The sequence below is a fragment of the Acanthisitta chloris genome, unplaced genomic scaffold, assembly GCF_000695815.1.
Source record: "Acanthisitta chloris isolate BGI_N310 unplaced genomic scaffold, ASM69581v1 scaffold22455, whole genome shotgun sequence".
Lineage (NCBI taxonomy): Eukaryota > Metazoa > Chordata > Aves > Passeriformes > Acanthisittidae > Acanthisitta > Acanthisitta chloris.
Window position 1 is genome coordinate 27,336 of NW_008675625.1, and position 13,076 is coordinate 40,411.

General features: G+C 41.1%; 1 protein-coding gene across 1 annotated transcript in view; it reads right to left on the reverse strand.

Annotated features, from left to right (window-relative positions):
- LOC103803294 (chromodomain-helicase-DNA-binding protein 7-like) overlaps positions 1-10,957 on the reverse strand; it is a gene marked incomplete at its 3' end in the record, with an annotated part of 32,015 nt that extends 21,058 nt beyond the window's left edge. The window contains exon 1 of the mRNA XM_009075841.1: positions 9,097-10,957. Coding sequence (XP_009074089.1) covers positions 9,097-10,782 — 1,686 coding nt within the window. The remainder of the gene's footprint in view (positions 1-9,096) is intronic.
- Positions 10,958-13,076: the final 2,119 nt, after the last annotated feature.

Below are 13,076 nucleotides of genomic sequence, written 5' to 3' on the forward strand. Positions count from 1 at the left end.
TGGTGTATACTGAAGCATAAATGGCATCCTTGAAGACAAATACTTACTATTTTCTAAAACTAAACAGTTATTAATATGCCATAGAAACCCACCAAGCTCCAGAAGTCAGAGATTGTGGCCTTTTAGTACTTAAAGGGGCCTTATAAAAAAAAAGAGGGAGAGCAACTTTTTAACCAGGCAGATAGTGATAGGCAATGGGGAATGGTATTAAACTAAAAGAGAGACTGAGATTAGATGTTAGGAGTAATGAGGCACTGAAAGGGTTGCATAGAGAACTTGTGGATGCCCCATCCCTGGAAGCATTCAAGGCCAAGTTGGATGGGAGCCTGAGCAACCAAATCTAGTGGGTGGCATCCCTGCCTGTGGTGGAACAGTTGGAACTAGATCATCTCTAAGGTCCCTTCCAAACCAAGCCATTTTATGAGCCTGAGATTTCTTAACATTTAATTTCTACAGCAGCAACCCATGCAATATGAACCCATTCCCAGAACTTCTTAATTTTTGTGCTTGTTCAGCAATAATACAAGAGCTGCTGTCTCCTAAGTTTGACTGATGGTGAAACCACTGAGGAATACAGCAAGGAGTCGCACAAATAACAAAAAAAATCATGCCCATCATCTGTATGTTCCTCTTCATAAACAGGGGCAACATTATTGTTTGCTACAGGAACAAAGAAAATACTAAGTGATGTATGAAGGACACCAAAATCAGAAAGAATGCTGATTCCAGAGTTTATAAATCATACTCACACTCAGATTGCTAACTCATCCTGTCTCTCAGTTCTGCTTTCTCATAAAGATAACTAAAAAAAAAAAAATTAAGCTGAGTTTTATTTCTAACTTTTCATGCTTTTAAGTGATTCTCTATGCTGAAGCAAAAAAATCCCATTCAGTGCTCGAGGGAAAAAATTCATTTACTGATACTGGAGGCATCTTCCCTCATTTTCAATGCACATGACACACACCTAATGAAATTGTGCCAAGCTCTTTGGTAGAAAGGGGATGTTCTTTCACCTCTGCAATAACAAAATAGCTGCAAATACTTCAGTGAGAAGAGGAAAACAATCCTTTTCTAAAAAAGAAACCACACGCCTGAAATCAAATCAGTCATTTTTATTTGTGTGAAAAAAGGAACAAAGAGTTTAAAAAAAGAAGTTGGGAGAAGTTGGAATGTGACCTGTTTGTCACTAAATCAATAAAACAAGACAAAGCTTTGACTTTTAACAGAAGTTTTAATTTATGAAAATCTGAGGGAAGGCTCAAGGGCTGGTTATTGAGAGCTACAAAAACATGAGTAAAGGTAGTGAAGGGCCTGAAAGCTCACTGCCAGAGAAGGAGGTAGTCCTCATTTTGCCTCAGCAAGCACTCCCAATCCCACACCACCAGCCTGGGTGATCTTGTTGTCACACGGTGAAGCGATGCTGGGAACATGACCTCGTCAGATATGAGCTGACCAGATGAGTCCATTCTCCAAATGATCAGGCCTGCTGATGCAAGGCAGGAGCAAAGGTTCTGTATCTCAGCCCTCAGCCACCTTTATTTGCATGGATTTTTAAAATTTTTTATTTTTAAACAGATTAGATATTGAGAGTTACTGAGTTCACACAACTGTGCTGGGAAGCTGTCAGGGCACTGTCTGCCCACAGCATGGTGACATAAAGGTTACGTGCAGAGCAGTAACAGGCACCACTGTGCCAAATGGCAACCTCTGGCAAGGGCTCAAGGGGAAGGTGACTCAAGCAGGTGGTGAGGTGGGGTGACTTCCTAAACTCTTCTGTCCCCAGACACTGGCCATTTCCTCTCTGTTCCTATGCTCAGCACTGCTCTGTCAGCTCAGCCTTTCACTGCCCCTTCCCTGGTCACTGCTTCCTGCACACCATTCCTACTCTGCTCCTATCAGCTCCCAAGAAACAGCTTTAAACCACACCTGCAAACTTGGCAATATTTCAAAAGAAGGTTTGTACAAATAGATGCTTTAACCACCAGGAAAAACTCGAGGGTGTTAATCTTGCTCTTCAGCTACCAAATTTTACAACTCTGTTCACAAAAGAAGTCTGTAAGTATTTATAGGTGACATCTCTAAAGAAAAAAAAAACCAAACAAGTAATTTGTTTCCAAATCCAGACCACATTATCATGTATAAAATACATGTATCACCATACAATTAAAAGAACTGAAACTTGAAAATTCAAAAGTGAAAAGCCATGGCTCACTGAACTGAGGGAGAAAACAACTTCTACAGACAATTAAAAAATTTAACTTCAAAGTGATGGCATCCCAGCACAGTGAGAACTGAGACATTTACTGTCCACAGAGGAAAACAGAAGATACTTATGTATGTTTGTGACACTTGCATTCAAGATACAAGCAAAGACAGATTAGTTCAAAATAAATGGTTGCCTCAAATTCCATGTTAAAGAGCAAGACAAAAGACCAGGAGGAGGATTCATAATAAGAAGGTTGAAAATTATTACTTTGCCTTCAATTTGCTCCGTATTAGAATTGCCACTGCATTCAGAGATAAAAAAAAAACATGTAAAAACAATTAAGATCAGGCATTTCTCCTTTCATTTGCCCCAGTTTTCCATCCTTGTAAGTTATGTGGGCTGATGATGATACAGACATGAGAGTTTGTATTAGACTTTCAGCTTTCAATCATGAAAAAAAGCTTCTCTGAAACAACAGATTTAAATTTGTTCAAATAAATATAAAACAGGATAATGTGTTTGGCCATGGGAAAACACTGGACATGACCATCAGCAGATAAGAACACTACTGAAGTACTGAAGAGCAGCATAAATTTTAAAATATTTCTAGTTGGGCGATTCGTCAGATAACAATGTCAGGAAACAATTTATTCAAGTCACCAACATCTCACAGAAACTTTCAAAATATCCTTGCTGAAGAACAAGTCTGGTAACTCTTAAGCCTACAAATCAGTATGCGGATACAGACTTGTGTTTTTATGCTAATGCTGCAAACTGGCTTTACCCAAAAGTTCAGAGCAGGTAATTTAATGGCACAAATTATTTTCATCACAGTCAAATCATGGCACCTGAGGGAAGTCGTATCCTTAAAGTTGCTTGTGTCTCCTCAACAGTAAAAAACCCCAAAAAATCACAGCAAAAACACCTCTACTTAAGTCTTTGGCCCAAAGATCTATTCACTGAAGAATCACTGTAAGCCCTTATTTACAAAAGCACATTTAGCCTTTTCAAGGGTCAGGAGGAAACAAGCCTCTGGATATGTTAATATTAACTGTTAGACTCGAATATAACTGAGGCATTTTAGAACATGAACTTTTGTTAGACAAAGTATTTCATATTATTATATCCTCTGAGAGACCTGCATGGGAACTAGCTCACAGATGGATCGAGTCATCAGTGTAACACACTATTCTACTCCACAGAGGTGAAATAACTTCAACACTTTTAACCCAAAGGTAGATTTGAGTCTACTTTTCTTTTAGTTGGAAAATTGTAGTTAATTACATTGCATACATTGCTCAAATACAGCAGTTCTTCAGAGCCTCAACGAAATACAGCAAAAGCCTGTAAACTTTTAAGGAAGAAATACTGTTATCAACCTTTACTTTTAGATGAATACTACAGATTTTCTTCTTAGCTTTTCTTTCATCACCCTCCACAATGTCTGATTTCCCCTAAGCTTTTTACATATACTTTACATAAATACACACTCATGTTATCTATATATAAAAGTAATATACAATTGTAATTATAGTTGAGTATTAATGGGTTTTAAATTCCATTTAGTCTGGCAGCTTCAAAAATCTTGTTAATATACATAGCGTGCTGGCCCATAAACACTTAAAAAGGGAAACTAGAATTTCTAGGGGCAGCCAGGAGATTTTGCTGCACATGTAGCATATAGGGTACCCCAAAGGAGAGCTAGCAGTCATGTGAAATAGTCTCTGTATCACAAGGACCCAAAAGTGTAAGTTGGTTTTTTTTTTTAAGAAAAATTGGACTTGTTCTACTCATCAACAGGAAAATAGTCAAAAAGCTAAACACTTGAGGGATTAAAAGGCTAACAGCTGTCTCTGTAGATGCAGGACACTGCTTACGAATATTAATTAATGGGAAAATTCCTAACTATTGGAAACACTACCATTTCTTACAATGTAAAAGTATAGGAAACACACTGAATGACAATTGCTCATGTGAAGACAGTAGTCAATCTATTCTTACTGCTCTTAGGCACCAAAACAAATACCTAGGAGAAAGTCAGCTTCATTTTTGTGCGGCAGCAGTAACTGACTTAACCTCCACTCTCTGCTGGGTTAGGATATTGCATCAAACCATTCCAGCTGATAGCAGCTTTCATTAATATTCCTCTTCGTTCAGGTATATCCAACCACAAATTAAACTGAGGCAGCAACTCAGGATTTGAAAATGCAGGAAGGGCCTGTGAGAGGGGTGACCCAGGTGGTGACTCAGCAGGACTTTCCCTGCCTCTTCCCCTGCAAGGGAGGGCAGGAAATTTCAAAAGAATGTGTTCATACCAAACACAGCTATGAGTTATGATTGAAAGCAAAGTCACATGCCCACAGATAATAAGGCCAGCAGGGTAAACCTGGCAGTGAACTGGTGACACACAAAATGAGTTCCTTCTCCACAAGAAGCTGGACACTGCAACCCAGCATACTTCAACACTGTCAGTGCCCATCATCGAGTTCTACCATTTAGTCAAGCACAGAGGCTATACTATACATGGTAGAACTCGATGATGGGCACTTAGTCAAGCACAGAGGCTATACTATACCTGTGTGCATTTAAATATTCCTGTGTTTAACTACAAATAATGTAGATTGCATTTGTGGAACATGATTAATGAACAGGACTCGAAACTTCAGCCCACACAGTAGCTGTGGGTAAATAAGAAGTTGTGTGTAACAACACACCCAGGACAGCCTATTCTTGTCAGGGAAAACTCCTACGCTTCCTCTATCACTAACAAAATGCTCTGAAAATAACGACATGTAAGAGCAACTGCATAGCATTAGACCCCCAGAGGCCTGTCTAACCTGAAGTCCTCTCTCTGCTAAAGTCTGTGGAAAGGTACAAGAACTAGACACACACACCACATAACAAATTCTCAGCCACTTATGTATGTATGGCACAGATCTGCCGACCCACATGTGGGGCCTTCATGTTTATCAAACAATGATGCATTTTTGTGTGCAGCATCTCAAGAGATCAGCATCTTAATGTGCAGTTCTGAGCTCACCACTTGATAACTCACTGAATACCTTGGAAGAATTCATGGAGACAAAAACAGGTGGCAAACAACCCTTGTTTCACATTCACACACATCACTCACAATTTCAGAAACTTTGGCCATCTCCTTCCCACTCATTCCACCCTCTCTGTGCTTCTTCAAGTGTTACAGTATTTTCTGAGGCCTGAGGAAGGGACCCAGATATTCGCAGCACTTGCCACACCAAGTCCAACTGTAAACACATCAAGTCCAACTGTAAACCCAGTACTGCCGGGTCCACCTAATGTAAATGTCCCTAATGATCCCTAACAATGTCCTAAGTGCCATATCTACATGTCTTCTAAATACTCCAAGGATGGTGAGTCTACCACTTCCCTGGGCAGCCTGTTCCAATGCTTGACAACCCTTTCAGTGAAGAAAATTTTCCTAATATACGATCTAAACTTTCTCTGGCCATGCCTTGACTCACACGACTTACAGCCAAGAAATTGACATTCCTACTGTATTTCTAATGATCCGTTTCATTATTGTTAGGCTCTTCATCACTTCTGCATTTGGCACTTAGCTTTATTAATGACAGTAGCAAACTTTGCCATCTCTTTTCACTCTTCTCCAGATCATGTATGAGTATTTCAGAGAGCACAAGCTCACAACACAACACAGACGCCTCCACCGTGAAAAAAAGCAAGCTACTCCTACCCTGACACAGACGCCTCCACCATGAAAAAAAGCAAGCTACTCCTACCCTGTGCTTTGCACCTTGGTGGATTACCCTGCCACAATAGAATCTGCCTTCCTACCTCATGGCCACCAAGCTCTTTCAAAGGCCTTTGGTGAACAGTGTTTCCAAAGAGGGCCTGAAAAACCGAGCACACTGAACATCTCCAGGCTTCGGTTGGTCTTACGACTCTACCAAACTCCACTGAAGCCAGCAACTCACTGCTAACAGGGTCCTAATAACCATGTCTAGTTTTCAGCTATTAATCTAAACCAGATGAATCGTCAATCACCAGCGTCATCTCCCAGCCAAAATAATGTGCAGTTTTGCACACAAAAAAAGAAATAACAAGCCCTGGAATCGACACAGCAATTTCTTTCTACTTAAAAGCAAAAGAACTTCACTTTCCTTCCAACATATCTAAAAACAAAACAGTAATTTGGTTAACCACAAGTATTACAGCCTTCCCATGATAACTCTAGCTTCAAATCACAGAAAAATAATTACTAAGATGGCTTCTGTTGATTTTAAAGTACATAGTGATTTCCATTTCATTGACTTTATTAATTTTGTTTGTTCATTTTACACAAATAAAAACAAACCAGACATTTAAATAATTGTTCTTCAGCGAACAGTTTTCTGCCTACTGACATGAAGGGAAAACCACGACACAAGAGAGCTACCAATTCTGTATTCAAGCTTAAGAGCAGGGGTTTCACACATCTGAATTTTTCCCCAGGGGATGGGGAAGAGTTGAGTTTTCATTGACTTGAACAATATTCATTTTATCCAAACAGTTTTCAAGGAGGAAATGCCTGCCTGTCAAGAGTTTCATTACTACAGTCAGGGCTCAGACTAATTACTTAATGGGAATGTATGTTAACAATAACTTTCACCAGGCAAAAACTTAACAGAAGTAGGCTAACAGAGAAGTTACTTGGCTTGCTGCAACTGTTTGAATTACTGATTTTAATCAAATAACTCAAGTTATCATGTGGTTTTCCTCTAATTATTTAGTTTCAGCACTTACCTTTTTTCAAGCTATTCATCTGCAGTTCAGCACTTTGTAATAGGTTGCACAGCTCATTTAAGGGTTGAGCTGTCTGCATTTTACCTCTTCACTGATTAAAGTGAAACAAATGTCCCAAGAATGTTTAACAAGCCTGTCCATTCTATGAGTAAACTTCCTCCCAAACCACCTCCTGCTGCCGAAAATAAGTTTACTGGATGGTCAGATGAAAACAAGGAATTAATGCTGACCAAGAACACCACAGCTTTAAGGCACAGTCCACCTCAGGTCTTCCCTCCCACATCCCCACCACCACTAGTTGGGAAAAATCCCAGTGATACTGGTTTTTGTTCCCTTACTGTTTCAGAAGTCCTACATTACCATTTCTACAACTTTCAAGTTTTTTCTGCTAGATGCATCAGCTCTCATCTTTGGGGTAAAAAACCCACATCTTGTACTTCCCTTGTCTCATCCCTACTCTCAATACTGAAAATTACCCCTTTTCCAAATATCTGTTCATTCTCTTCATTTTTTTTTCCATGTAGTCTTGAGTTCTTCTCCATTTTCATCCTGCTTATTCACGTAGTCGATAACACGAGGCATTGGCAAGAGCTCCTGTCTCAAACAGGAACACACAATGCTGCATGCCTGCAAGAACTGCACTTTAGGTTCCCCAAACAAAGTCCATTGTTTGGATGGAGATGAAGGGAAAGGAAGGGCCAACACAGGCATAAAATTTTATACCAATTTTGACAGAGGCAGGGAAGAGAAAGATTATCTTGAAGATATACTTTGCCCCTTCAAGAGAAGAGCTTCCTCCACCCTCCCAGAAAGACAGTGTCCTTCCCCTTGCCCAGCTTAGTCCCTGAGCTCCCTCCCAGGGTTTCCCCACCCTATGGCACCTCCAGCACTTTTTCCTCCCCTCTTCCACTTTCACAGGGAATGCGGAAGCCTGTCCCAGCTGCTGAGCTGCTCCATCCACCACTCCTGTCAGCTGCCTCTCTGCAGCACACACATGTGATTCCCAGACCCAGCTCACGCTGTGCAGAGCGAGCAGGAGCAGCCGGCAGGCAGCAGTGCAGGGGACAGCCCAGCAGCTGCTTCCCAAACAGGCCTGGGACGCTGGCTAGGACAGCTGGTTTTGTGATTAAGTGTATTGTAGCATCGTATCATTACGACTGCATTCCAACAACTGTCTCCAAATATTTATAGGCAGAGCTACTTTGCGTTAATTACTGACTGGTTTGGAAAAAAAAATGAAAATGGGCAAATCTCTTGATATCTTGACCAAGTGGTCATTCATTTGGTACCAAAGCTTCTTGAGTGCTGACTGATGGGAGTCAGAATCAAAATACGGCAAATGTGAAGATCCCAAACAGCATCTTTTCAGCTGAAGCTTGATGTACTAGAGCATAGTCAAACCTGTTAAGCTACAGATGTTTTGCCATTTTTAGCTTTTAGTTGAAAAATTATGCATAAACAATACATCGCCATTGAAACCTGACAGATCGGAGACTCAGGAAAATAAAACTTCTATTTAACAGTACATTTAAGCCTCAGAAGATTTTACTTCAGACTATGATTCATGTCTGTTGTGTTCTCCTTGCATAAACTGTTGCACCATAACTTCTCAGTTACATTACTTAGCATTGAAGTTCATCCTGGAAATTTGTTCACATGTAAAAAATTTCACCTTTAATTTAAAACCACAAAATATTCCCTTAGGATTTAACGAAAACCAGCAGCTTGGCCAAAACAAACACATTATAACGCATACTTCTTTCTCCAAGTTGCAAATACAAAAATTAATAGTTTAAATGACAATTCTCACACACTTTTCATTTTCCTTTCAAAGGAAGCAACACAAATAAATGAGCAAGTATTCAGCTTGTCCTGTTGCTGTCACATTTCAATCTATCCATAACGTTAGCCTGTAAAAATTACTGTAAGGATATTAGCAAGACACCTGAACCTCGTTTTACCTTCAGCCTCTGTACACCAAAAAAGCTACTTAACCAGTAACAAACAAGGGAGTTAAACAGGAGCAACTATTTTGTAACCACAGATCCTGTGTATCCTGAAATGCATTTACAGTCATTCAAAACTTTTCCTACTCATTGGAAGCAGCTTACCTGAAGGACAGGCACTTTTTGTGGTGTGTTTTGTGGTGACTGGTGAAGCTGTGCCCAAGGCTGATGATGAGGATGTGGGGGTGGTGAAGACTGATGATGTATCCCTGGATGAGGCTGCATGGGAGGACAGGTTGGCATTTGCTGTTGAAAAGACTGCTGTTGACTAGGAAGCTGCTGGCCAGATATAAGTCGCTCTTGTATTGCTTGCGGATCTGCAAGGCCAACACCTGGACAACCATTTGGTCTCATGTGCCCACCCATCTCCCGTGGTGTTGAAGACATACCCATAAAAGGACGATTCTGTTGCATGTTTCGGGGGCCCATATTCCTTTGTCCAATTCCCATGGCACCAGGGGGCTGGTGTGACGGCTGAGGATGGGGTATATTTGGGTAACTGCCAACTTCCATTGGTATTCCAGCACTACCAGGTCTAACCTGTGGAGGAGGTGTACCTGCTGGATTACTCATTGCTTTCATAGGTGACATGGGAGGTGGAGAGGCATAAGTTCCCTGAGGCTGTGAAGGGTGCATAGTTTGCGTGTTCATTTGGTTAAGTGAGCCACTAGGGTGGATGGGCTGCTGGTGCATTAGTCCTTGACCACTGTTTGATGGAAATCCGACAGCATTTGGGTATCTTGGTACAGATTGATTCATTGGAGTGTTATTTGTAAGGCCTAAATTCTGATTCATCCCTGTATTATTAACTAATCCCTGATTAAGGTTACTGTAAGGATATCGAGAATACTGCCCTGAGTTGTTTATAGTAGGTGAGGGTACCGTCTGGCTCCGAGAACTAAAATTAAGTGTTTGCGGCCTAACAGCACCCTGCTGGGGAGGATTAGGGGAGAATCTGGGACTGTGGGCTACTGATTCTCCATGGAGAGCAGTGGGGGGATGGTGGTGAAATTGCTGGACTGAGTGTCGCAAAGAAGGTGCCATATTGGGATTCTGCTGGGGCACATGAGACAAGTGGCCAGGTCCTGAGGTGGCAATGAAAGGGTTTCCCTGATTGAGGCCTTCTTGGCCTTGAGAAAACTGGTTCATCCTCTGCTGCTGCGGCTGACCGTGCTGCTGCATTGAAAAATCACCACGAGCCATGTAGTTTCCCATCTGCTGCATGTGCTGAGGATGGCCCTGCCCAGGGGGTCCGGAGGGTGCCTGTGGCGGCTGTGTCGGCTGCGGCTGCTGCTGCTGCTGTTGCTGCTGGTATGGTGCTCTTATCTGGTCTGGCACTTGAACTGCCCGTGGTCCCCACATGGAGCCACTGTCTACGAAGGGTTGCCCGTGTCTTTCGTTCTGCATGCTGGGGTAGACTCCCATCTGACCACCAGCACCACTGCTATGAGGAACCTGAGGAACTGGAGGGTTGTGATACTGCGAATGAGGAGACCCTATACCATTCCCAGGGGCATTGCTTATCATCCTATTCGGCTGATCCATCAGGTGCATTTTCTGCTGTTCGTATTGATTATAGTGATCAAAATGGGTCAACTTGGCTTGATTTTGATTTGCAGGGGGATGATGAAGAGATGACTGTAAAGCAGGAAATCCTTGATCCATGGGCATTTGCTGCCCCATAGGATTCACTGTATTTTCAGGATAGCCACATTCTCCAAGACCTTCCAACCCTTCACTGAAAATATTCCCATCTTCTCCAAACAGACTCATCATTCCTGGATCTGCCATCTTTTCTCCGCACACAGCTCCTCAGAGCTACAACCAGAATGCTAGTCTGTGCTTCACCTCGGTGAGGTGTTTTGTCCTCGAAGCCTTTAATCCTCAACTAATCTCCTTCATGTCATTCCATATTTCCTTAATTCTTTTGGACCACGCAGTGTCAGGCAAAGTCTGGTTACTGCTCCTAGAAAAAGCAGGGGAAAGGGGAGAAAGAGAAGAAGATATTGAAATAAATAACATCAACAATATAAAGAAAACATACTTGACTGGTTCTTAGATAATGGTAGCTAGGTTCAGCCCGCTGAAATACATCTTAAAAATCTATTTCGCTCCACGAAGGATTCATTAGTTTTATCAGAAGCTTTATTATGATAGAGAGTTAGGAAGCAGCAAAACACTAGCCTTAACCTTAAATTAATCCATTCACTACACTTCCTAGTGCTCCTTTCTTGGGTGGAACAGAACAAAAGAACACAACATGCAGCAGCAGCAGCTGCCACAGCAGGTAGGCAGATGTATGAATATAGCCGAGCAGCCCATCTGCTGAACTAAAGCCCTGAAAATGCTCTAGTTACCAACAGCATGTCCTTAACCTTATTCCTCTGAGCTGCGTAATCAGATGAGCAAGCAGAAGCACCAAGTCCTACGATGAACTGAAGTTAGTTATATGGACAACAGATTTTACAAATGCACACAGATTTTACAAAAACACACCAAACTCCAAGACTTAACCTTCAGGAAGAAAAAAAAATATTATTTTTTTCCTTTTTAACACACAGCTTATCTTAATTTAATGATTTTGTAAACTGAAAGACATAACATTCTTCCCATTCAAGCAAAATTATATGCTCAATTTATGTAAGAAAATTAAATTCAAAAGCTTCCTTCCAAGATAGGGTAGATTTCTCAATCCATATCCTCATTTCCCTCATGATCCCAGTATCACTGGAGTTCATTATTCATCTTCAGGCAATCATGCTATTACTGCAACTACAGCACTTTAGAAGACCACACTGAAGTTTTGTTCTCTCCAGAATTATAATCTTGGATACTCACTCAAGAGAATTAGTAACAGCAAAAGAAATTAAATAATACAAAGCTAACCTAACAAGGTACATGAGGTCTTGGGGAAAAAGAGAAAAAGCAACACAGGGTAACAGTAGGTTCAGAAAAGTTCCCATTTAGGTTTTCCACAAGGCACACTGCTCTGTTCTAATGTGTATTCCCCATCCTCTTCCCACAACAACTTGAAAGATTAAAGATTTTGTTTATATCCACTTATTAGGAACAAAACTGTCTGACACTGCCTTTTCTTTTTAAGATCGGAATTGTAAATGCCTTATATTGCAAAACAAACTTTAAGCCAGTAGTCAAGGCAGCCCTTCCACATAGCAAACAAACCCAACTATTTTCGTATCTTTACTGTAATTTAGTCGCAACTGTACTTGCAGATACCAACTTGCCCTTAATCAGGAACCAAAGAAGATTTAAAAGTATATGCTTTTACATCTCGCATTTGTTGTGGAGGAGCACTGCTTTCACAGTCATTTCGCATGCAAAATGTCAGACCAGACTATTTGACTGAAGGTGATTTGTCCCAGAAAAGTTTTAGGGAAAAAATATCAGCACATTTATTACCCTTCTTGTTGCCACTGTCAAGAGGACCTTCTACAGCATGAAGCAGAGGGCAAGACGAAAGGCACAAGCATTTATCACTCCTCTTAAAATAGCATTTGAATGTCACCTTTAAAACCACACTCTTAAATCCCTTTAGTGCTCAGCTGGGATATTAACACTTATATTTCTAAATCACTTGGAGGTAAACTCCTATGAGCCTTCTTCATATCGCTAATGTCTATTTCTTTTTTTTTATTTCCATTATGAAGCAGAAGACACGGGCAATATTTACCACTTCAATTATTTATTAAAGCACACCGTAAGGAAGTTCCAACAACAAGGTGAGAAGGAACCTCCTCCAGGACAGGCTTTTAGACTGCTCCAGTGCAAACTGCAGTCATGGGGAAGATCCCTGATCGCACGAGGACTTTTGGCACTGCTACTGCTGATGCATCAGGAGCTGGCAAAGCTGGACATCAGCGTGTACTGAGAGTCTCCACCTAATGGAACAGTCTCTTTGCTCGGAAATGCTAATAAAAAGCACAGCGCACAGATACTGTTACTTCCCAACCACCGATGTGATCTGGGCAATATCAAACTTGAGCCAAGTAGAGGATGTCACACATCCACTGGCCTGTTTACAACCACTGAATTATGAATAAGAATTTTTATAATTTATAATAACT